This window comes from Heterodontus francisci, chromosome 7 (genome assembly GCF_036365525.1).
Source record: "Heterodontus francisci isolate sHetFra1 chromosome 7, sHetFra1.hap1, whole genome shotgun sequence".
NCBI lineage: Eukaryota > Metazoa > Chordata > Chondrichthyes > Heterodontiformes > Heterodontidae > Heterodontus > Heterodontus francisci.
The window spans coordinates 120,483,366-120,509,182 of record NC_090377.1 but is presented as its reverse complement, the minus strand read 5'-3'; the positions used below and the strand labels follow the sequence as shown (position 1 = coordinate 120,509,182).

The 25,817-nt window shown below is 40.7% G+C and overlaps 2 protein-coding genes across 12 annotated transcripts in view; one reads left to right on the top strand and one right to left on the bottom strand.

The window, feature by feature from the left end:
* Positions 1–6,859, top strand: part of si:dkey-69o16.5 (Alpha-aspartyl dipeptidase-like) — a 44,240-nt gene extending 37,381 nt beyond the window's left edge. For 2 of the 6 annotated variants that reach the window (XM_068036051.1, XM_068036052.1), the window contains exon 9: positions 6,742–6,859. In XM_068036051.1, the coding sequence (XP_067892152.1) occupies positions 6,742–6,844 (103 nt within the window). In that variant the 3' untranslated portion in view covers positions 6,845–6,859. The other 4 variants (XM_068036053.1, XM_068036056.1, XM_068036054.1 and 1 more) reach the window with 3 other exon arrangements.
* nbeal1 (neurobeachin-like 1) overlaps positions 4,598–25,817 on the bottom strand; it is a 282,280-nt gene continuing 261,060 nt past the window's right edge. For 2 of the 6 annotated variants that reach the window (XM_068036045.1, XM_068036049.1), the window contains 8 exons: positions 22,879–22,988; positions 20,632–20,804; positions 18,295–18,389; positions 16,284–16,400; positions 12,116–12,277; positions 11,071–11,219; positions 9,497–9,632; positions 4,598–8,320 (listed from right to left, as the gene is read on the bottom strand). In XM_068036045.1, the coding sequence (XP_067892146.1) occupies positions 8,216–8,320; positions 9,497–9,632; positions 11,071–11,219; positions 12,116–12,277; positions 16,284–16,400; positions 18,295–18,389; positions 20,632–20,804; positions 22,879–22,988 (1,047 nt within the window). In that variant the 3' untranslated portion in view covers positions 4,598–8,215. Of the gene's footprint in view, positions 9,633–11,070; positions 11,220–12,115; positions 12,278–16,283; positions 16,401–18,294; positions 18,390–20,631; positions 20,805–22,878; positions 22,989–23,886; positions 24,002–25,817 lie in introns of those variants that run through there. The other 4 variants (XM_068036043.1, XM_068036046.1, XM_068036047.1 and 1 more) reach the window with 3 other exon arrangements.

Below are 25,817 nucleotides of genomic sequence, written 5' to 3'. Positions count from 1 at the left end.
AGGGCTATCACCAATAATCTGAAATAGTCAGTATGGCATATTATACCTAAAATAAATTCAGAACAATAAAGAACCTATAAAGAAAGATCTGCATTTATACATTGCCTTTCACATTCTCAGGATGTCCCAAAACACTTTACAGCCAATTAAGTACTTTTTAAGTGTAGTTACTGTTGTAATATTGGAAATGTAGCAGCTAATTTGTGCACCGCAATCTCCCATGAATATCAGTGTTATGATTACTAGATAATCTGTTTTTAGTGATGTTGGTTGAAGGACAAATATTGGCCAAGACACTGAGAATTCCCCTACGCTTCTTCAAAATAGTGCCATGGGATCTTTTACACTCACTGAGAGGGCAGTCAGATCAGTTTAACAGCTCATCGATAGATGGCACCCCAACAGTCGGGCACTCTCTCACTGGAGCATCAACCTAGAACTTTGTGCTCAAGTCCTGGAACGGGACCTGAATCCACAATTTTCCTGACTCAGAGGTAAGAGTGCTACCAGCTGAGCTTCAGAATAAATAATGGTTTGAAATACTTAAATCCTTAAATTATCTAATTATATTTAACACAAGCTTCCGATTCAGTCTTTTCCCTCACAGGAAATGTTTGAGAGAGAAGAGGGTGAAAGGGAACCAAGTATAAACACTGGGCTAATTGGTACAGTTGGTAATTATGATGGTAAAATGCAAGTGAATCTTGGGGCTCTGACTGCAATTGTGTTCTCATTCATCAGAGGGAAAAATGCAACCGAGCATGAACCTGGAACAGACTTCAGCTTCCTTCTGACAAAAAAACCCTTATGATTCATGCCAACTGAACCGTCAATAGGAGTCCAACTGCATTACAGGGTGTCACAGAAAAAATGAAACGATTACTATCTTGCTTAAATAAAATTCATGGGATAAACACAAATATTGTGACTCAAGCTTTCAAGGATTAAGGTCCCAGGTAATTACAATAAACAGGTCCTAGTCAGACCCACAAACTGTTGATCAGTCTCTTCATTTTGGATCATGTGCATATCTGGTGCACAACTGGTTTGGTCATTTATCACCAGACTTGGCTGGACCACATCAAGAATGATCTCCTCTGCTGCCAAAACAGCTCACTATTCCAGAATTGTGCTGGAAAGCAAAGATAGCGCCCGGGCTTTTGTTCTCCACTACACTGTCTCCTTAAAACCCCCTCTACTCTCGCCAACTGATGCAAAGAGTTCACTGACCTCTTGGTGAGTAAGACTAGGACCATCCCTTCAGCTGCCTCTAATGCTTCCTCAAGGTCCCACCCACCTTGGAACCTGCTCCTTACCCTAGTTTTTCTATTGCCCCTCATGCTCTTCCAAAGTTCATCCTATCCGACACCCACATTCTGCTCCCTTGATCTCTTTCCCACTAAACTGCTGACCATCCACTTCCCTTCCTCGTCCTCATGCTAGCTGACATTGTAAGTAATTTTCTCTCCTCAGCTACTGTTTTCCCCCTCCCCTCAAGAAACCCATCCTTGACCATCCATCCCATCCTTGCAAACTACTGGCGCATTTTCTACCTCCCTTTCCTCTTCAAAGACTTTGAACGTGTGGTGGCCACCCAAATCCATGCCCATCTTTCTTGCAACTCCATATTTGAATCTAGCCATTCAGGTTTCTGCCCCAGAATTGAAATGGCCCTAATCAGAGTCACAAATGACATCCTTTGTGACTGACCATGTGCCCTATCCACTTTGCCATATCTGCAGTCCTTGACATGCTGAACCACAACATCCTCCTCCAATGCCTGTTCTCTACTGAAGTGCGATTTCCTTTGCTTGGTGTTATGCTACACAAAACTTGAAGGATGATGCTGGAGCCAATCTTTTCTCAGTCTTACATTTATTGTACAGAGTAAAAGGATTACAAACACATAGGTCCTTACTCAAAACCTCCCCCAGTCTCAGTAAGTGTTTATATGTGCTCAAGAAAGACCCCAATTAACACCCTCCACCTGCATATAATTGATATACAATTAACAGATTCACTTCTTTCCCTTAGAATAAAATTTAAGAGCTTAACATGCACAAACAACATTTCAAAATAAATTTCATATTCTGTACAAAGTGTTACCTTGCGAGATGTCCCTCCTCCAGGACCCCTAGCAACTTGTCTCGCTTTAGCCTTAAGTCCCAACTGGAATGAATTTTTCAGTACAGATCCATCTATGTGAGAAGGCTCTGGTACTACAGAATAAACACCAAACTCTCTCCAACTCTCTAATTCCTTTTGTTTTGCCTCTCTTAGTAGGTTATCCTCAAGTTTGTTGACAGCCACTAAAACCTCACGGTCATGAGGACTTCGGTTTCTAGTTCCATTGTGAAACCATTCTTCAGCCTTCATTTCATTGTGGAATCTTTTCAAACTATGGCCTGTACTGGCACTTTGATGTCTTTCGGGACTACGACTGTAAGATCTCCCTCTCGCGCTATCGGAGGCTCTTTCTCCAGTATGTGATGGTTTCCTGATACAAGGGTCACTTCCAGACCCACTATGAGAACTTGCACTGCACTTTCTTTTTCTCCACTCTTTCACCCCATTCTGCCGGTTCATGGACCTCATTTCTTAGTCATCATCCTGAGCATTCAACCAATATTTAAACTTGCCAGTAGATTTGCCTGCACATCTCTCTCTCTCTCCCCATCTACATCGCTTTCCTCCTTGGAGACATTCCTTAAAACCCACTTCTTTGACCAAGCTTTTGGTCACATACCCTAATATCTCCTGAGGTGGCTTGGTACTGAATTTTATTTGATAATGCTCCTGTGAAATACCTTGGGATGTTTTACTACATTAAAGGTGCTATGCAAATACAAATTTGTTGTTAAGTTCAAAACCAGCTTTTAGCAAGTTGGTACAGTTGGAGATAAGAATTGGGTGGGTGGGTGGGGGGGGGGGGGGGGAAAGAGTTTATTATAAACAGGGTTCTTTCATTTGCAGTTAGATTTTCAAATTGTGATTGAATTCAAAACCTTACGTAGTTACTTCAAAATATGCCATTTTGCAACCTAATGTAAAGATTCCATGATTATCCTAATTAAGACAAAACATTTGACAGTCGCCTGGTCTTGTCTGCATGTTTTCCACGGACATGGTGGTCACAAGCAGAGGAGTGGTAAGGCTGAGAGGAGAGAGAATTAGGACCAAACTGGTAGGCACTGAGACATTGGCCAAGAATGTCTCAGCTTGCATGAGTAAACAGAACAAAGTTTGCCAGCGACATGGAAAAGGAATATAAAAATACTTAGGTTTGTTCAAAACAGATTTTTAAGAACATTCTACCGTGGGCTTGAACTATTCATCTAACACTTCATTTGGAGCCATATGACCAGAGTATAAAGTACAGACAGTTCCATCATTTTGATGACTTATTGTTCACTCTTGGATGGGTAATGCAGTTAACAGTGGGGTGGCTCAATCCATTCAGCACAATTCAGGGTTAGACAGTCCTGGAATCAGGTCAGTACCGAGGTTTACGTGGTCCTTGCAGTTAATAAACAAGGAACTTAAATGTCCTGATGACTTCAAAAAAAAATTCTACTGCTATGTGTTTATGTTATTCAAACTGGGTGGACAGGGCTTTATCTGTCGGCTCTCATGTCACATCAGTCCAATCTGCTGTGCTCGCGTAAAGTGCAGCAATTGAAAATACAAGAACTCAACCTGAAGTGGACAATGTGCTTCAAAATGACCACCGGTCAAAAGACCTGGCCTTGTATATTTGAGCTGTCTTACTGTCTGACAAGGGCAAAAGGATACATTCCAAAGCTAAAAAGTGTCAATTACACCCACACTGAACTCATCAAGAGACATTTTTGAACTGAATGGGTTCTTCTGAAACAGAGAAGGTGTGAAGTAGCCACATCCTGGCCATTGGCAGTCACCACAGGAAGAAAGATCTGTGTCTCCCAACAGAAGCAAGATGTGAGGGACTTTTAGTTTTAAAGGTAGCTTTTTCTACAGAGAGAAAGAGACAGACAGACAAAGCATCACCAAAGCCTGTCCAGCTGAGATCTGGGAAAAAATCCAGCAAGTCAAAAGGAAGGCACCCTGCTGTGAATTCTACATTTCAACTGGTGTAGACGAGTGATCCCCTACCTTCAGACTGAAATTTCAACCAGAGAAATCTACAAACACCTCAGGCCTGCAACATTAGAGAGAAATTAACCTCCCGAGAAGATTCAACAGGTTCACTGTGAACCCCAAAACTCCACCTCACTTCAAACCACTTACCCCTTTTCCTCTCTATCTGTCTCAAGTGTATGCGCAAGCGAATGCATGAGTGGATGCGGTTGCAGCAATTTCGGGATAAGGCATATTGCTCAATAAATAATCAATCTTCTGTTTTAAACCTACAAGAAAAATCTGTCACTGTCTGTTTATTTGACAAATAAACACAAAAGGATTAAAAGACTAATAACAAAAACACTTGCTGCAATCAGGTGGGAGCTGAACAGTGGGGACCACCCACACCCCTCACCTCGTGGCCGTAACAAATTCCTTTAGCTTGAAAGAAAAGAGTCACTGGGTATATCAATGGAAATTTCATTTTTTTAAACAAAGACTTTATTTTTTAAATTCTTTGTTATTCCGGTGCAAAAATGTTGCTACAGACCATACTGTTAATATTTACATAAAACACAAACACCACACCCCGTATTATCCCATCTTTATTGCCTTTAGTCCTATTGGTTCTGTATACAAAGCTAATCGATAAATTTGTTATGTACAGATAATGTGTACATCAGAGCTTTAAATTTTACAATCTGCAGTACCTGAAAAGTGCAAAAAAGGAAATCTTCAACAACCACACTATACATCCATAAAAAAAATCAAATATACAAGCACGGAAGTGTGTTAAATTACAGGACAATCTAAAATAAAAGTTAGAATTTGTCACCTCCTGGGCACTGCACAAACGTGGCTAGGAGCATATGGGCGATAGAGTTTTTTTTAAAAAGCACAGAATAATATCAATATTATACACAGTACACTTACACAAATCAGATTAAAAGAGACTCTTTAAAGCACTGAAACTCCCCATTTGGCATAAACTTTCCCCAAAATGAAATGTACATGAAAAACTTTCTGCAGTAAAATGCCAAAGCAGTTATTGGAAAAACCATAAAAGTCTGAATATCTTTCTCAACCTATTTATATTACCTTAAGTAGCTCCTTAAAATACAATTATATGCTATGATCAAATAACGTTTGCATGTTATAATTAATGGGAACTCTAATTCGAATGGAAAGCTCACTGGGGTCAGAAGAAAGTTCAGGTTAAGTTTGCTGCAATTTCGGCACAAACGTAGTTTAACGTTGCAACTGGTTATCAGCCGATGTAAGTTCCTAACTTAATCTTCACTCAGACTGACAGACATACAACCAGATTGAGTGAGCCTTGTACAACACCCTGCCATATGAGAAAGTTAACAGGACAGTTTTAAATCCTAAAACCTGCACAGACTGGATTTGCATCCCATACACATTTCCCTAGCTATCTTAACTACACCAACTTCAACTCATTGACACTGCAGCTCCTGATGTTGTGTACTTGACAGTGGCATCACTAATTCAGCTGCAGTAAGTGACTTTACAGTGGCAGAATGTCCTGCATGTATTCCTAGAAGGGAACGTCTTGCTCAGAGATATACCTTCCCCATATCAGCATTTAGCGGCAATGCTACAATAACCTGCCCTTCAGAACATAGAGCAACTCCAGCACAGACCAACAAATACAAACACTGCATATACTCAATTTGGGATCTCCTTAAAGCCCAAGTTCGCATGCACAAAATAGAAAATATCCCACCCTCTCACTGCAAACAAGAAAAAAAACAGCTGGTCATATGAAGGGAAACTTGCAAATATATTAAGTCATAAATATATGTCCATTAATGCCATTTGGTCTCTCAGACCAAAGAACTGAACCAGCTCCTGAGTCAGTGAGTTTGGGATGATTACCATGATTGCTGCTATACAAATGCAACTTACCATTTTTCAAAACAGTTAATTAAAGGCAGTGGCGAAATGGCAGAGTGGAAGATGGTTATATAACTTGTACAAGCTACCTTCTGTTTATACAAATTGAAACCATGACTCATGCACCTGATCTGAAACGCCTTTGTATCCATCCGTTCAATAAAATCTCTACATTACAATATAACCAATGTCTAGATTATCGGTGCATAGCTACGGATTGGATTAGCTCTTATGTTGGTCCTCTAGGCAAAAGATGGCATCTGCCACTTAGATACTAAGCAGCAGCCAACTTTTGTATGAATTTAGTTCCACCTGTCAGAGCTGTTAGGTGAAGCTCCATTTGATTCTGAATAGAAATAATGTGATCATTGAGCTATATGTAAAGCAACAGACCTCAATCCTCTGAAAACAGCTACTTTAAATAAAGCAAATCAAATTTACCCAACGGTGCAAACATGCGCATGTATATGTACTTAACCCTCACAACTCTGTGACCGTACCCTTTCCTTTAAGTTCTTCCCAAGACTGTCCCATTTTAAAATCTTCTCACCCACCTTCTGAATTTGCCAACATTCAGAACAAAGTAAGGTGACACGGTTTGCTCAAAAAATATATTTTTGCAGTTCATAGGTCCATACATATCAGGCAGTGCCACTGGTATACCTTGAGTTGATGTGACTTTTCTTTTGCTGATTCAATCTTGCTCTCCCTCTGTTTCCTTCACAGAGCCTCTCTCCCAGTTGAAAATGTAAAGGCCTTTCACAATTCCACTCGCCCAATATCTAGCACTCATCAGGTACTGACCAGCAGAAAACATCTCCAAAGCTGATGGACCCATAAAATGGTGGACACATACAATATCTTGTGGCAGTATGCCATTCCCACCACAATATGCCATTAACATGCCTGTGTAGTGCCATCCGCTGGCAGGATCTAGAATACAATCTTCTATTGCAGGACTCCTAATATATAGGTGATGAGGAGGTTCCGAGGTGAGATATCTGTACTTTCAATTCCAGCACCTTGCTCCTCTTTTTCACACCACCTTGCCACTCCTTACCAACCCCTCCATAGCAGTCAGTGGAGCTGAAGTGGGCAGACACCTCTACACATTATTACTCCACGCGCTGCTCCTTAACAAGAGGTAAGGCTAGGTTGTGAGGGGGTAGGGGTTAAACATATTTAAATCCTGCACTGGTCCCTTCTGCTAGCAGCTATGAAAGTAGTTCACACTTTAGGTGAAGTAGCAATTTGAAAGAAAAATTAAATAAAAATAATTTTGATTCCATAAATTATGTTTACAATATAAAGTGCACACAGAAGAACAGTACATCTGGGAAATAGAGGCTAATGCATTTAAGTTTGTGCAATAGTTTTGATTGATACAAGTGAGAGCCAGCCTCCCGCGTGGATATCACCATGAAGTATTGTGCTTGATTAACATGAACAGACCTAATGATTTAAAATGTTTCTTTAGGTTAAGGAAGTCAGGTAGAGGTGTGTTAGAGTACATCATTCTGATGATGCCAGTTTATCTGCCATATCACAAGTGTGTGCAGACAGGACTGGTATTTCTACAGCCTTGGGTTGAAAGCCATTGCACTGAGTGAAAACAGAAACTGTTATCTCTCGAGCTATTAAAACGGACACCAGGCAGCCACAATGGGAAACTGTCTCTAGGTTACAAGAACATTCCTCATGGGTATGTGATAGCTGGTGCGTTGCATCTATTCTCTTCAAGAGAGAGACCGCTGAGCTCTCCAGTCCAGCGCTGGTTAATATGACAGCGGTGTTGCACTGTCTTCAACATTTATAAAGCCAACCAATGGGATTCATTCTTCTTAATTGGTCCTTCTAAGCATTTTAAAATGACGAAATGGGGAAGTTTATAAAAAAATCCATTCGTACTACGATTCTTTAAAAAAAAAACTGAAAAAAGTAAGAGGGCAGCCTTCTTTGCACAGACGTGTCAGGAGTCTTTTTTCAGTGTGCGTGAGCTCCATTACCATCGATGATGGGATACACAGGAAGGTTCATCAAAATGCAAATTGTGCTACATGATCAGAAACGGATATGCTGATTTGTTGCATAGTCTCATTTGGGTGACAATCAGGTGGAGAAAAGGGGAAAAACAGAAATGATCAGTAACAGCAGACAGGAAGCCACAGGATTTTCTTTTTCCTTCAGTCCTGCATCCCTATTATTTGAATTCACTTTGAGGGTTGTACTCGGTTTCTCCAGATGAGATCTGATTCAGACGTTTGCTTGAACCCCAGAGCTTCCTGGAAATTTGCCCTGATCGCATCTGTTTGTGAAGGAAGAAAAAAAGCAGAATAGAGGGAAAAAGGTCACCAGTATGAAGAATCAAGTAAAACTGATTCAGCAAGAGCTAGAAATGAGTGGTAGACCAGTGCCTCTAGCACCTCTTGTTCAGGCTGATCTCCCTCCACACAAGGCAAACCCATCATATTTTTATTTTTTTAAAAAGAAATGATCTATTGCCATTGTGCATTGAAGTGACGAGAATGAACAAGTAAAATTCACAGCCCAGTTTGACTATGGTGGAGAAAGTGCACATCCTGGAGGAGTCTAAAAATTTTGCTTCTATTTCTTTACATCAGCATCTTAAGTGTAAAAATTTGATGGGGTACTACAGAGCAAACTGAAGCAAATGAACAGCCAATACATTTAACTACCTCCATTTAGAGTCAGAATGCGTACATTTCTTTATGGGTCTTGTAGACACCAGCACAGAACAGAAATAGCTGTCATTTTTGAAAGGGTAATCATGAGAGAGTCTTCAGATACTATGTTGGAGTAATGGATACATGTAACCTAATGGATAGGCAGCAACAAAGCAGCTCTGATGTAAAAGAGAACTGATGCAATTTCTGTCTTTAAAAATCATTTTACAAACCAGTACGAAACTTTTTCAAAATAAAATCTAAATGTTCTTATCGCATTCTTTTTGCTTACACTTAGTGTCTACAATTCTGCTGCACACCTGCAAACATGCTCAAAGATTTCCCTGAAAACTGTGTTCTTGATTGTCGAGGATTTGTTCTTAATTGGATTTTCTAATTTTGGCAATCATGCAGGTGGATTTTCTTAATTTCACAAAACTCTCTTTACAGGAATGCGACTTTCCCTTCATCTTCATGGTTCTTCTCATTAGTTCCCACGGATGCGCTACATCCTCTGTTGTTCCTTCACTATTATTCCTTTCCTTCCTGAAAGGATCCTGAAAGGATGCAGCATGACATAAAAGGGCCGCTGGAACAAGGAACTGCTCTCGCCCTGGTCACCCCATCTACCCCTAGTGCTGAATCTACTCTTCTGACTCTTTGCTTGATGTTGGAAACTGAAACCTGCTGCACTGCTGCAAGAGTTGGCTGGGTGACTTTAGATTGAGCTGCAATAGAAAAGGCAGATGGGAGCTCTCCACCCTCTTGTAGATATAGTTCATGACTGTGGACTTTACCTCAGCTGGCTTGCCCACGCCTACAATGATCAGCTTGCCATCCTCCAGCCCCACTAGGATGTGGCTGTTCTCCTTTGTGATAGACACACAATGAATTGGTAATCTCATTGCCAGTGGCGCAGCACTAAGCTTCAGGCTGAAATTAAATGTTACAGAAATGTTAACTTCTCAAAAAGACATATAGAAAAAACTCGCACCTATATTTCATGATCTCAGGATGTTCTGAAGCGCTTTAAAGTACTTTCTGAAGTGTAGTCACTTCAAATGCAGCAGCCTGGTCCTACAAACACCAATGTGACAATGACCAGACTATTTGCTTTTTAGTGATGTTGATTAAGGGATAAATATTAGCCAGGGTATTGAGGAAAACTCTCCTGCTTTTCATTGAAATAGTGTCATGGGATCTTTCACATCTATCTGACAGATAGGCTTCCCCACTGACAGTGCAGCACTCCATCAGTACTGCACTAGATTTTGTGCTCAGTTCTCTGGAGTGGGACCCGAACCCACAACCTTCTGCCTCAGAGGCGATAGCATTATGAACTGAGCCACAACTGACACGTAGAAACACCATATTTCACCTCCAGGTCTTTTTTTTTTGTATTTGGGATGTGAGCGTCACTATTGCTCATCCCTTATTGCCCTCAAGAAGGTGGTGATGAGACCCTTCTTGAACCACTGTAATCCATGTGGTGTAGGTACACCCATAGTGCTGTTAGGAAGGGAGTTATTGGATTTTGACCCAGCAACCATGAAGTAATGATGATATAGTTCCAAGTCAGGTCAGTGTGTGACTTGGAGGGGAACTTGCAGGTGATGGTGTTCCCATGTACATGCTGCCCTTGCCCTTCTAGTTGATAGGACGTTGCAGGTTTGGGAGGTGCTGTTGAGGAATCTGCAAAGCACTGGTGAGACCACAGAGAGCACAATGGCCAACCTAGGGATATACATCTTGACACTCAACTTGATTTCAAAAAAATGAAAATGATATCAGGTTTCAAACATACTACTTGGGTTTATATAATGTAAAACATGTCTCAAGGTGCTTCACAAATAGGTGCAGTGAACAAACTTAATTAAGAATGACTTAAAGGTATTAAGCTTGCTTTCAATGAAACAGGGATGGGGAGGGGGCCAGGAAAGAGAAATAAAATGATGCATTTAAATTAGCTGTAAAAGGAATTGAGCTTTCTAAAGGCAAACTAGGAGAAAGGAACTAAAACGTTGAGTATAAGCACAAGAAACCCTGATCTAATTGTAACCTGAGCAGTAATTATTACACCCTCCAAGCTATTCATTGACGAATACTGCTTCATTGTCTGGTTCAAGCACAACTCCAGCCTTGAATGCCTGAAATTCCAACCAACCATCTCCTCCACAGAAACTTGCAGCTATGCTTGACATGTGGCAGATTAAAATTCATAAACAGGCTGTTTCCCCATACAGATTAAAGGGGTTATTTTTAGTGATAGGCTTTGTTAATAATGAGAGGTGGCCACCAACAACACGTCAAAGTAAAATTTGGGATTTATTTTATTTTCCAGTTCATAATGTTTGCCAATATTCACTCTCACCTGTACAAATCCCGTATCGACAGAAATCCCTCCACGCTGCCTAGAACAATATGTTCTCCACTGACACACAGGTCAGACACTTGTTCCTTTATAGTCTCACTTGCCAAGTGCTTGCCATTCACAGAGTATAGATGTATAGCATTCTTATCCTGCAGAAAAGGGGCCAAAGGACGGTAGTTCTGAGAGAAATTTAGCCCAGTGCAGTCAAAAACAGTTAACTGGATTATAGTATTCATACAGTACGGCCAATTTCACAATCTTTTCTTGCTCATATTTTAGGAGTTTTTATGTGGGGAAAAGAGGCAGGGATCAGTGCAGAAATGACCAATCCTCTAGTGTCTTTAGCATGCTGTATAAATATGTTTCAACAGAGGTTTCTAAACTGCAACCATGAATCTGGCTCACAAAACCCCACAGACTCTCTGCTATACCCTATTTCTACTGAACTGCACATCAAATTCAAACAGAATTAGCCTGTAAAACAATTTTAAGGGGGAGGGACAGTAGGGGAAAGTAAAGTGTAGTTTAAAATGCATTTAATTACACAAAATTATTTATTAATGTAAGTCTGTAACTTAGCTTGTGGAAGTATGTTTATAGGCTTTTTGTACTGCAGGTCTTGTTTTGAAGTCTGTCAGGCTCAGAATATGCAACTAAGTGGCCCATAAAGGGTTGGATACCCCTCTGCTGCGAAACATCATTTTTATTAAAATTGAGGTTGTTCTCCAATTTCACTCTTCTTGTCTTCATTTTGGCACTTGAGTGCAGAGAGACACTGCTGTGCTATGGCCTTTCCCACTGCAGCCGACATGCATATGGGGGATGTACATATGACATACATAATACGTATATAATACATATTATGACCATACATAAGTTTGTGGATATCCAGTCTGGAAACATTTTTAAATGGATTGCATGCTCTTATAATTGTTTCAAATGATTCAGGTAGCTGTATTAGGTTTTATTTCATAGCATTTTAAGAAGAGTTAAACATTCCAGATTTAAGAATGCAAATTCGCAGAGATGGCCTCTGAAGTTGTACCTTCAAATTTGATTTTCCCTCTATCATAGTGTTGACAATGATGTGCCCCTCCCATGACACAGACAGGTTGGCAATAATGAGAGGGAGCGAGCTCTCACATGGTGGTTGAAGTGTCCTCATATACTGCCCCCTTCGAATGGTATGAATGATCACTGTTCCATCCTGTAGGATACACACAAAAGGAAACTTACAGTTGTGTGGTCACTTATACTTCCAACAACTGGTCAATACAAATTTTTAAATGAAGCTGGCAATCTTCGCATGGTTCTGATGTAGTATACATAAAGGCCACAGGATAAGTGGTGTAGCAGCTAGAAGAACCGTTGTAAGCTTTTCTTAATATAAAATGTATACACACACATAAGAAAAAATACATGGCTAAACTTGGAGTTTAGGAGACATTAACTCATTAATTGTCTGTGAAAAAGAGATTTTTAAAAATATAGTAGGTAGATGGTAAAGCAGTTAAGAAAACAGAGGGGAGTATGAATAGGATTGTGTTATCGATGTACTGGGAAGAGATAAGGTATTGAAGGTATGAGCACTGGTGCGTGAGAATGTCTGGAGTGTAATAAATCAGTGGTTCTCAAACTGGGGTCCGTAGAGACTTTCCAGGGGGTCAGTGAAATTATGTGAATGGGATCCATTGCTGTGATGGCGTGGGTCGGATGTGCGCTTGTCAGCCATCACATTTTCTGGCGGTGTCCCCAATGGCAGAAATGCCGCACAACAGGCAGCGTGTCAGTGATTTTCAAGCATAGATAGGTCAGTAAATAGCAGAAGGGGAGGAAAATCAAACCCTGAAACACTCAGCAGCTGTGCAGCGAGTAGGCAGGTGGTGGAGGGTTACACCTGAAACAGTCAGTGATCCCAACAGGAGCCACTGAGCCTAATCCCACTCCGCAGAGAGCAGGGAGGTGTTGTGCAGTGAAGTATTCAACAAGCATGTTGCTGAACCCATATGGTTACCTTTCAAGCTGTAGGGAAGATAAAAGCTTTCACATCACCATTAATGTTCACTGTATTAGACAGCCCTGCCAAAATTTCATGCAAGTACTTTTAACAGGACACTGATGAACTCTAGGAACTCTACATTCAGAAATGTAAATGTTCAAGGAGTTTATAGTATTATAATTTAGATTGGGGAGGGGGGGGGATGTGGGCTGTAATTACTAATCCATTTGAAAAGGGGTCCTTCAACCAAAGAACTTTGAGAACAGCTGTAATAAACCAACTTAGACATTAATGGGCATGCATAACAAATGACAGTAGCTAACTTTACCACTAAATCAGATTATATATTTTCAGCATATGCACTGAATATGATGACATACTGTTTCAATACCTGTCCTATGTAATTAAAAGATACAACACACTGGAGCTCCTTGGGGACTTTTGACCTAGTTTCACCAAGGCTAACCTCCTGGGGAGTCCACAATATGAGTGTTTTGGTACCTAAATTTTAGGTCTGTGTGTGTAAGGCTTGTGTTTAATTATCTCATTGACTTGATTTCATAAAGAGTATAAACCAGAAGTTTCAGTGTTTCCTGGTCCTCAACTTTGTATCAGAGGTATGACAATGTAAATTGGGGCTGTATTCTCTAGAGTTTAGAAGAATGAGAGGTTATCTCATTGAAACATATAAGATTCTAAAGGGGCTGGATAGGGTAGACACTGTGAGATTATTTTTGCTGGTCAGGGAATCTAAAACACGGGGACACAGTCTCAGGATAAGGGACCGATCATTTAGGACTGATGAGGAGAAATTACTTCACTCAAAGGTTGTGAATCTTTGGAATTCTCTACTCAGAGGCTTGTGAATACTCCATCGTTGAATACATTTAAGGCTAGGATAGACAGCAGGCAGAAAAGTGGAGTTGAAGCCTAAGATCAGCCATGATAGTTTTGAATGGCGGAGCAGGCTCGATTGGCCATATGGTCTACACCTGTTCCTATTTCTTGTGTTCTTAAATACCTTCATATACTTGAAAAGGAGTGTTGTGACTCACGCAAATATTTTAATATGTAAACCAATTGATTTCCAACACAGGGTTAAGTTGGAAAATGTGCTGCTTGCATAAAGATAGGAGGATCCAATGACATAATGTGGAAAGTGTAATTTTAAGTTCCAAATAGACACTGTAATAAAATCTAAGTTGGGATAGCAAAAGGACAACATTTCTTGTATAGCGTGTTTAACATCTGTAATGGAGAAATCTTGGAATCTGTAAAGATGGCATTACTAAGTATCTAGAGGAGGAGGAAATAATTATAAGAAGCCAACATGGAATTCAGAAAGGAAGATCATGCGAGACAAACCTGATAAGAGTTCTTTGAAGAGGTGAATGCAGCGTATGCGTGAACAAGGAAGTCTCTAAAAGTACTGCGAAGGTGACTATTAGAGAAGATTAAGGATGTGGAGTTAAGAATAGGGTAGTAAATTGGATTAAAACTAGTTAAAAGGGAGGAAGCCGCAAGTAGAGTTCAGGGCAGTTTCTTAAGAGTGGTTGGAAGTGGGTAATGGGGCTGCTTCTGTTCAATATGTATAATAATTTAGATACAGGACTAGAGAGGAAATTATGTCCAAATTTGCAGACAATACTAAAAGAGAAGGCATAGCAAATCGTTGAGAATCAAAGGAGGCTTGCAAGGGGATGTTGAGCAGATGGTTAAAAAAAATAAATTATGCACTATGAATGGCTGGCTGATGGGATGGGGATTCAGGATCATAAACTGAAAGCAGCAGCTCAATATCGTAATGCCATAGAAAAGTACAAAGGGTATACTCAGTTTTGTGGCACGAGATATAGAATATTACAGTCAAGATGTAATGGTGACCTCTTAAAACTTAGAGTACTACATGCCGTTCTAGGCTCCACACCGTAGGAAAGATGTTGACACTACAGAGATGATACAGTACAGATTCACTAGGATACTGTGTGGCATGGGGAAGTACAAATATGCAAATATAACAGACAGAACAATTGGGAGGTTTTCATTTGAACAGAGGAGATTATACAGTAATTTGATGAAGATGTTTAAAATAATGAAAGAATGGGACATTACAGATAAAAATGGTTTATTTTTAAGTGGTTGAGGGTCAAGAGTTAAGAAATAAAACAGAAGTAAGATTAAGTGTGTTAGACTTAGGACAAACAGTAGAATAAATATTATATGTAACATTGTGAGGATGTGGATTACACTTCCAGAGTTAGTAACTGAAGAGATTCTGTCAGCTTTTAAATATAGGTTCGATAGGTAGTTGAAGGAGAATGGACATAGGGACAAGAGAAGAGGGCAGGCACATGGAATTAGGATGACTGCTTGTGTGGAGGATAAACCTCGAGGGACACCAGCTGGATAAATCCTGAGGGGTACTGGCTGTACCCAACAGCTCATTTGCATCATTGCATTAACATATTTTAAAGAAGGAAAATCCAAGGTAGTGTCAGCACAAAGTAGTTTATAATTTTGCTTAGAGTAAAATTTAGTCAGTCACTTCTCCTTTTGTGGAGATCTGTCCATTCTCGCCAAAACATCACTGTCCAGGAGTAGCAGCACCTATATAAAACAGTCGTACCCTTTTGCAACTGGGGTTCCTCCAGATGAAACAGCATGGGGAGACCACTGATACCTGGTTGCATGTGGCCCACAGTGTTAATCCACATCAGAGTGAACTTAAACAGTGGGTTTGTTTCTGCAAGGTAGAAACAAACTCTAAAAAAAAAAAGGCTTTTGCCTGTTTTTGATTTTTACTGTTGAACTTATCCCCTCAGAGAATACTGAGTACTTTGCACCAAAAGTTTCCCTTCCTTGTAAACATCAGAGACACACTTTGAGGCTTTTGTTATGTGAGTGTAGAATACTGTTGGGAGAGAACCTGAAGTGGCTGCAAGATAATAAAATGAATGAGATTAATTCTGATCACATGTATTTTAATGGTGGAAACTGTAGCAAGATCACCATTTAGAAGTGAAACCATTTGCAGAAGAAGTGATGGGGGAAGAAACCAATTCATAGCTTATGTTTCTTGTTAGGTGGAACATCGCGTGTACTTGTGACCCCTCTGTTAATTGAGTCAGGTATCTCCAACGTGGAATACCTAGGCCCGTACTGGTGATGACCTTACTAGCATGCAATTATTAACTATTGGGTTCCTGAATCTTACCTTAGAGCCTGAGACAGCCATATCCAGCTCTGTACTGATGGCCACACTTGTTATCTCCTCAGTATGCCCATATAGAATCTGCATGGGTTTCAGCGCTAGGCCAACAGCTATTCCTCCCTGAATCAAAAGAAGTTGAAGAAACATTAATTAATATCAGCTTGGAAATATGCAAGAACAAACAGGATGCCATCATATAACAGAAAAACTTTAATTAATATTGTGCCTCAGGAGGCCCCAGAGTGCCTTACAGTCAATAAAGTACTTTTGAAGTGTAAGTCACTGTTGCAATGTAGGAAATACGGCAGCCTATTTGTGTACAGCAAGATCCCACAACCAAAAACATGCCAATGACTGGATAATCTGTTTTTAGGTGCTGGCCACTGGAGTGTCAGTCTAGATTTTGTGCTCAAGTTTCTGCAGCAGGACTTCAACTCACAACCTTCTGACTCGGGCTACTCACTGAGCCACAGCTGATAGCTATGCTTCCAAGTGGCTCATAGGTTGAGTTGCATACAGCAGTGAGACAACATACAGCACCACCAGTCAACAGATGTTGTGCATTAGTACACTTACATAAAATACATTCATTGTACTCATGCACTATTTCACAAAAATAGCCTTTAGCCAAATGTACTCGTGTATCCATTATTAATTGTTTACGTATTTCATGACAGTAACCAGTCACCGAGCTGTTCTTTAAGTAGCAGAAGAGCGAACCAATCGCTCAAGGCTTGACACCCATGTGTGGTGGAAGTATGTGGTTGGGTGTACCAAACTATGAATGTGGTGGTCATTAAAGCGAGAGTTTTCTGAGTGATCTTTTTCTCAGATCACCATTTCAATGTGTTACTGATTTCTGGCGATGTCAAACTCCTGGGCACCTCTGTGGAACTAATTTTTAATTCCAATGATCTAGTGAATCCTTGCACTGCATACTGGGGAACTAGCACCACTGCAGCCTTTTTATTGATTCTGGGGATACTGACGTTGCTAGCAAGGCCAGCATTTATTGTGTAATCCTAGTTGCCCCTAAAGAAGTTGGTGGTGAGCCACCTTCCTGAACTGTCGCAGTTGTATGGTGAAGGTGCTTCCACAGTGTTGTTAGGGAGGGAGTTCTAGAATATTAACCCAGTGATGATGAAGGACCAGTGATTTACATCCAGGGGATGCTGTGCAACTTAGAGGTGATGGTGTTTCCATGCACTTTTCCTCCTATGTGGTGGCGCATCTTCACCACATGGACTGCAGTGGTTCAAAATGGACCACCATCACCTTCTCAAGGGCAACTAGGGATAGACAATACATGCCAGTTTTGCCAAGAATATATATTTTTTTTAAAACAGACATTTTCCAGCAGACATCACTGAATAACAATTGGAACCAGTGACAGCGACTGGTATTTTTTTTTTGCCCTAAATGGATTTAGCCTTCGGAGCATTCTTGCACTCCCTGGTCTAGGAGAACTGAAGCCAAATACTGTGCCCCTGCTGTTTTCCTGGCTAAATCCACTAGTTCAGCACAAAACGTTTTGTTCAATTTCACAATGGGTGAAACATTACCGAGCCTTCAGTTCAACAGTCAAGAATAAAACTAGTTGAAGAACAGCAGACCTGGCCCTATGAATGGTGTCTTGTAGTTTCATCTTACGTTTTATCACATGTATCATTATTAATTTATTTGTGACTTTGAAACAACACATCCACATGTTAAAATGTACAGCCAAGGATGCTTCTCAAATAAATGTGCTGTGGAATTTTCTTAGATCATTATGAATTTCTAAGTCAGCCCAAACATTGACAGTTATGACATTATTATAACAAACCCAATGTGAATGGTTGGTGTTTAGCTTAGCAATGCCACTCAATGTTTGGTCTGACTTACAAATTCATAGGTTGTCAAATGTAAATAGATTCAGGCAGTTTAACTTTTAGACAATATAGATACCATAAGGTTACTGCTCTAACGTGCTGCTTTGTACAAATTAATTGGAAATGAAGCTACGCATACACACCTGTTGCAGAATTTGCCATATCATGCACGTTGTATCACGTGAGCCCGAAATCAAATGGATCCCACAGTAATCGGTTGCCAGGCAGGTCACAATGTCTGAAACAGAAGCAGAAAATGCAATAAATGAAATCCAAATTAGAAACAATGAATGACACTAACCTTCCTGGAACTGCAAGAAGATTTTTGTTATGTTCAAAAAATTTTAGCCTGCCCGCCACAGTGTGCCATTTCTCTCCGACTCTGCTATGTATAACTGACAGATCACCTCTGATGTTACTCATGTTGAATTGGATGACACAGTCAGTGCTTTATAACATTAGGGTAGCTGTATATAATGACAGCACAAGTCTTAGCCAAAATGAAGACGATTGTGTATGCCTACACACTGCATCGCTGCAAGTGACAGATTGATTTTACACATGTAATTTATATTATACAACTAAACATCCCATCGCATTTTGCTGGAGAAATAATCAATTAGTAATTTGGAAATATTTGGCTTTTATTGGGAGATTGAGCTATGTTTACTGTATCTTGTAGAGACTCTTTTTAAATAGACTTTGTTTGCTGTAAAATAGACTCTTGTTGTGAGTCCTGCTGTAAGTGCTGCCCTACCTCCACCTCATTGGCTGACACTGTGGTGTTAATATGCACTTTGTAATAGGGGTGTTATTAAAGTGTGATGGAGAAATTACTACTGGAAATGAATGTGGCACTTACAGGAAGTGCAGTGCCGAGATCACTGAAGTAGTAGGTGATGGGGAATATAGAAATGTAGTAACATGACATGTTTTAGCAGAACTAGCATTTTGCTGACTTCCCAATATTTAAGAGCTTCAGCACTTTTGCTGGTGCTGTGAATCACCGTACCAAATAAAGAGAATTGACATGAATACCTGCAAGAACGCTAAAGACTAAATGGGGCATTTAGCTGGGTGATTACTGACACCACTGTAAATTGTGAATGACATTGTACCACTACAAACTGCACTTCCAGCCACAGACCTTTTGGCTTCAATATATTTACTGGAGCTGGAAACAATACTGAAGCACACGCACAACTTCACTTAACCTGCTACACTAATTTCATAAATAAAATCAAAGTGCTGGAAATACTCAGCAGGTCTGGCAGCATCTTTGGAAAATGGAACAGAGTTAATGCTTCAGGTCAATGACTTGCCATCAGAACTGGGAAAAGTTAGTCAAGTAACAGGTTTTAAGCAAGTGATTGGTGGGGGGGGGGGGGGGCGTGGGGAGGATGAGAAAAAGAACAAATGGAAAAGGTTTATATAGGGTGGAAGACAGGAGAGATTAAATTACAGGAGTTCATGGTGCAACACCGAGGGGAGTGGTAAGGGACAAGTAAAGAAACAAAATGATGTGTCAATTCCAGAATGATGTTCAGGTGCCTTCCGAAAGCAAAAATAAAGGAGAGGGAAACGAGAGAGAAAAACTAAAACAAAGAAAAAGGAAACACAATGGGGGCAGGGGGTTACGATCTAAAATAGTTGAGTCCAGAAGGCTGCAAAGTGCCCAGCCCAAAGCTGTTCCTCAAGCTTACACTGAGTTTCATTAGAGGAGGCGGCTGAGAACAGTAAGGTCAGAGTGGGAGCAAAGAGAATTAAAATGATAGGTGACCAGAAGTTTGGGGTCATGCTTGTGGACTGAATGGAGGTGCTCTGCAAAGTGGTCACCCAGCCTGCATTCAGTCTCCCCAGTGTAGAGGAGATCAGTTCGTGAGTAGCGAATACAGCATACTAAATTGAAAAAAGTACAAGTAAATTGCTGTTTCACCTTGAAAGAGTATTTGGGGCCCTGGACAGTGATAAGGGAGGAGGTAAAATGGCAGGTGTTGTATCTCCTGCGCTTGCATGGGAAGGGGACGGAGTATTGGGGTTGACTGAAGAGTGGACCAGGGAGCTGGGGAGGGAATGGTCTCTTCAGAATGCTGAAAAGGGAGGGTGAGGGAAGGTGTATTTGGTGGTGGCATCATGCTGGAGGTGGTGGAAATGGCAGAGGATGGTCTGTTGAATATGGCAGCTTATGGCTGGAAGATGAAGACAAAGGGAACCCTATCGTGAGTCTGAGAGGGAGGGGAAGGGGCGAGAGCAGAAGTGTGTGGGGGAACCCTCAGTTGAGGAAAAAGGAAGACATATTAGAAGAGCTGGTATACAAGGTTGCATTATCAGAACAGAAGCAAGAGAAACTGGGATAATGGAATAGAGTCCTTCCAGGGAGCGGGGCGTGAAGAAGGGTTGTTAAGGTAGCTGTGAGAATCAATCGGCAGATAGTGAATACTGGACTGATAGCCTATCCTTTGATCCCTTGTTACACTTACCCATGTGTCTGATGTGTTGTCCAGTAAACTTGCCCTTTGCAATTGAGGTCACCCGAATGCTATTATCCCAGTGCCCTGCACTGAAAAGCAGTTTCCCATCGTGCGACACTACAAAGAGTCTAGAGTTCAGTTCCAGCCCAGGGGTAAAGGGGCCATTGACGCAACGCTGGGTCCTGTAGGTACATGCAAAAGTAATAAACTGAAGTATCATATTGGCTGAATTCACAAGAGATTATAGATGCACAGACTGTTCCAGCCAACGAGCTTTCATTGCTGAAACCAATGCCATTCAGAACAAATGAGATGAATTTACACAGAATTGCACAGTAATTATAACAAACAGGCCATTTGACCCAAAAAGTCCATCAGTGTTTATCCTCCACATAAGCAGTAGTCCTAAGACCATATGTCTCATTTCCTCTGTGCCCACTTTCCTTTATTGCCCTTTTACTTCCGCCACCTATCCAACCAATTCAAATGTTGACATGGTTGCTGATTTAATCCACCAACTCTGAAGAGTTATGAAGCTAGGGAATGCACTAATAATGCTTCCTATCCTAAATTGCTTGGAATTAATCTTATATGACCCCCTCAACTACTGAAAACACTGTTTCTATCTGCCTTGCCCTAACCCTTCATAATTTTAAACACGTTTATCAAATTCTCCCTTAACCCACTCTATTCTAATGAGAAAATAGCTCAAGATTTCAAGTCTTTCTATTTGATTTCCAACACCAAGCAGCACCCTAATCAACAAAAACAAAAAGTGCTGGAAATACTCAGCAGGTCTGGCAGCATCTGTGGAGACAGAAGCAAAGTTAACGTTTCAGGTCTGTGACCTTTCATCAGAACCCTAGTCAATCTGTACACTCTATTGCCTCAATATCTTTCCTATATTGACGAGCACAAAAATGTGGTCCCTCTATCAATTCATGAATGCTCATACGTTGAGTGTCAATGGTGATATCAAGGAAGATGGCATTGAGGATGTGAAAAAAGTCCAGAACAAACATCTCTGAATTGGCAGGTGGAAGTGACGGGAAGAACCATTCTTAAGGTTCATACATTTTAGGTACGTTCCATGATTATGCTGTGAAGGATTATATGTTGGCAAGCTAACTACTTACAGGCTGCACTAAATACAAGGAACACAGGAACAGGAGGAAGCCGTATACCCCTCGAGCCTGTTCTACCACTCAATGAGATAATGGCTGATTTGTGACCTAACTCGATACACCTGCCTTTGCCCCATAACTCTTAATATCTTTGGTTATCGATCTCAGATTTAAAATTCATCAGCTGAGCATCAACTGCCGTTCAGGAAAGAGTGTTCCAAATTTCTATCTCCCTTTGTGGAGAAGTATTTCCTAATTTCACTCCTGAAAGGCCAAGCTTTAACTTTTAGGTTGTACTCTAGTCTCCCCAACCAGTGGAAATAGTTTCTCTCTATCTACTCTATCTGTTACCTTTAACATATTGGACACTTGCATCAAATCTCCCTTTAACCTTCTAAATTCCAGGGAATACAACCCTAGTTTGCGTAATCTCTCCTCATAATTTAACTCTTGGAGTCCGGGTATCATTCTGGTAAACGCTGAACTCCCTCCAAGGCCAATATATCCTTAAGATGTGGTGCCCAGAACTGCTCACTATACTCTAAGTGTGGTCTAACTGGAGCATGACTTCTACCCCCTTGCATTCTAGTCCTCCAGATATAAAGGCCAGCCTCTTTGATTATTTTCTGTACCTGTTCATGTCATTTTACTGATCTATGTACCTGGACCCCCAAATCCCTTTGGACCTCCACTGTTTCTAGCTTTTCCCCATTTATAAAATAACCTGCTCTATCCTTTTTAGGTCCAAAGTGGATAACCTCATATTCGCCTACATTGAAATCCATTTGCCACAGTTTTGCCAATTCACTTACTCTTAATATCACTTTGTAATTTTATGCTTCTACCCAACACTGCTTACAATGCTGCCTATCTTTCAGTCATCATCAAACTTGGATATAAGGGTCTCTATCCCATCATCTAAATCGTTAATAAACATGGTAAATAGATGAGACCCAACACAGCTCCCTGCTGGACTCCACATTCTGCTTGATTGAGTACCTGCCCATTATCCCTTCTCTCTATCTCCTGCACTAAAATATATTGGTTCTATATGTCTGCACACAAACTCAATCAGGTGTGAGTTGGCATTTGGCTGCCTAAATGACACCAATACTTGGTGAGAATTACTTACTTTGAATTAGTTACTGTTGGGTCCCGTGAGAATGTGAAGTAGTTGGAAATATTTTTATCATAAGGCAGCCATCCATGAGTTCCCATCAGGCAATTCTGACTCAGAGTCACCTGTGGACCCAAAGCATAGGCACTTAGATAAAGCTTGGTGAAACCTGCACCATACTGCATTCACATATAAACACAATACAGGCATTGAGATACATCCAGTAAAATTTGTCCATTACTGCATTAGTCTTTAAAAAATGACACAAAAAGACATATGGTAAAATCAGGTTTCTATATTTATCTCAGCCCCCTGTATTGAGCATTATTTACCTGTGCACCTTGAAGAATCATATACTCAATGTGCCTTATGAAGAAACAGCAAACAGTTTTACTGGCATTGGAAGAGCATACAGAGCAACGACTATTCTAAATTGCACACTGAGCATTTGGTGACACCCCTCAATGAATCAGCCAATGGTTGCACCTATATTAAGGTGTGAGAGATTAAACATTCCACAGGAGGGAGGCAATTCCTGCATGGGGGTCCCAATAACACTGGAATCAGTTCAAATCTTACAATGATATAATTTTTCTATACACCACTATTGTATGTTGCATTGCTAGCATGTCTCTATAATGCACCCATGTGTGCTGTTGCAGTCATTCACTGCTGATGAACATTTCATGTGAGTTACAGAAATTGTATTACAGTTAACTTTCTGAGGCCATGGTGACATTTTTGGGTTTTTACAGAGCAAACCTTTTTCTGTCCAATATCTGAACAAACAATAGCAACACTCAGATCACTCTTACTCTGTGCACTAGCTACTGGAATATATTGTGTAGTCTTATGATCCTCTTTGAAAACCAGACTGAACATACACCCTCTAAAAGACCAAGGCTCGAGCTATGAATCAACAAATTTCCTTTAAATAGAACAGGTTAAAAAACAGTATACTGTATAAAAAAATGTATCATAACATCCTCTAAAATATATACAAGTAATAAATATACCACTCACTTTCTCTCTACACATGGAATTTAAAACAGGAGGTCACTTCTTATGCTGCAAAACATGCTGCAGCTTCAAAACGAACCTAGCTTCTTTTCTGGTTGACACCACCTTAAACATAGAACTTTTCCATTGATTAGACAGTTTAAACTAGCTCTCTCAGCACAAGTTTTTCTCAGAAATAAAATATAAATTCCTTTGATATTATATTGAAACAAAAGGCTACATTTCCCTGCTCTAATATTAAACTTGGAGCCAATTTTCCATTAAAAAAAAAAATTCTTTCATGGGATGTTAGCGTCGCTGGCTCTGCCACCATTTATTGCTCATCCCTAATTGCCCTCGAGAAGGTGGTGGTGAGCTGCCTTCTTGAACCGCTGCAGTCCATATGGTGCAGCTACACCCACAATGCTGTTAGAAAGGGAATTCCAGGATTTTGACCCAGTGACAGTGAAGGAACAGTGATCCAAGTCAGGATGACATGTGACTTGGAGGTGGTGGTGTTCCCATGCGCCTGCTACCCTTGTCCTTGTAGGTGGCAGTTTGGAAGGTGCTGTTGAAGAAGGCTTGGTGAGTTGCTGCATTGCATCTTGTATATCGTACACACTGCTGCCATTGTTCACCGGTGGTGGAGGAGGGAGTGAATGTTGAAGGTGGTGGATGGGGTGCCAGTCAAGTGGGCTGCTTTGTCCTGGATGGTGTCAAGCTTCTTGGGTGTTGTTGGAACTGCACTCATCCAGGGAAATGGAGAGCATTCCATCACAGTCCTGACTTGTGCCTTGTAGCTAGTGGACAGACTGTGGGGCATTGGGAGATGAGTTACCCGCTGCAGAATTCTGACCTGCTCGTGCAACCACAGTATTCATATGGCTAGTCCAGTTAAGTTCCTGGTCAATGGTAACCCCCAGGATGTTGATGGTGGGGGATTCAGTGATGGTAATGCCATTGAATGTCATGGGGAGATGGTTAGATTCTCTTTTGTTGGAGATGGTCATTGTCTGGCACTTGTGTGGCACAAATTGTGTGTACTTGAATTTCCAGAAGGCATTTGACAAGGTGCCACATCAAAAGTTACAAAGCAAAATAAGAGCTCATGGTGTAGGGGCTGACATATTAGCATGGAGAGAGGATTGTTTAGCTAATAGGAGACAGACAGTAGGGATAAATGGGTCTTTTTCAGATTGGCAAGCTGTAACCAGTGGAGTCTCAAATGGATCAGTGCTGGGGCCTCAACTATTTACAATTTATATGAATGCCTTGGATGAAGGGACCAAATGTATAGTTGCTAAATTTGAACACACAAAGATAAGTAGGAAAGTAAGTTGTGAAGGGGACATAAGGAGTCTGCAAAGGAATATAGATAGGTTAAGTGAGTGGGCAAAAATTTGTCAGATAGAATATAATGTGGGAAAAAATGAACTTATCCACTTTGGCAGGAAGAATAGTAAAGCAGCATATTATTCAAATAGAGAGAGATTGCAGAACTCTGAGGTTCAGGGGGTGTCCTGGTACATAAATCACAAAAAGTTGATATGCAGATACTGCAAGTGATTAGGAAGGCAAATGGAATGTTGTCATTTATTGCAAGGGGAATGGAATATAAAAATAGGGATGTTTTGCTACAGTTGCATCAGACCACATCTGGAGTACTGTTTTTGTCCCCTTATTTAAGAAAGGATATTAATGCATTACCAGTAGTTCAGAGAAGGTTCACTCGACTGATAACTGAGATTGAGGGGGGGTCTTATGAGTAAAGGCTGGACAGGTTGGGTCTGTGTTTATCAGAGTTTAGAAGAATGAGAGGTGATCTTATTGAAGCATATAGGATCCTGAGGGGACTTGACAGGATGGATGCTAAAAGGATGTTTCCCCTTTGGGAGAGACTAGAACTAGGGGACATAATTTAAAAATAAGGGGTCACCCATTTAAGACGGAGATGA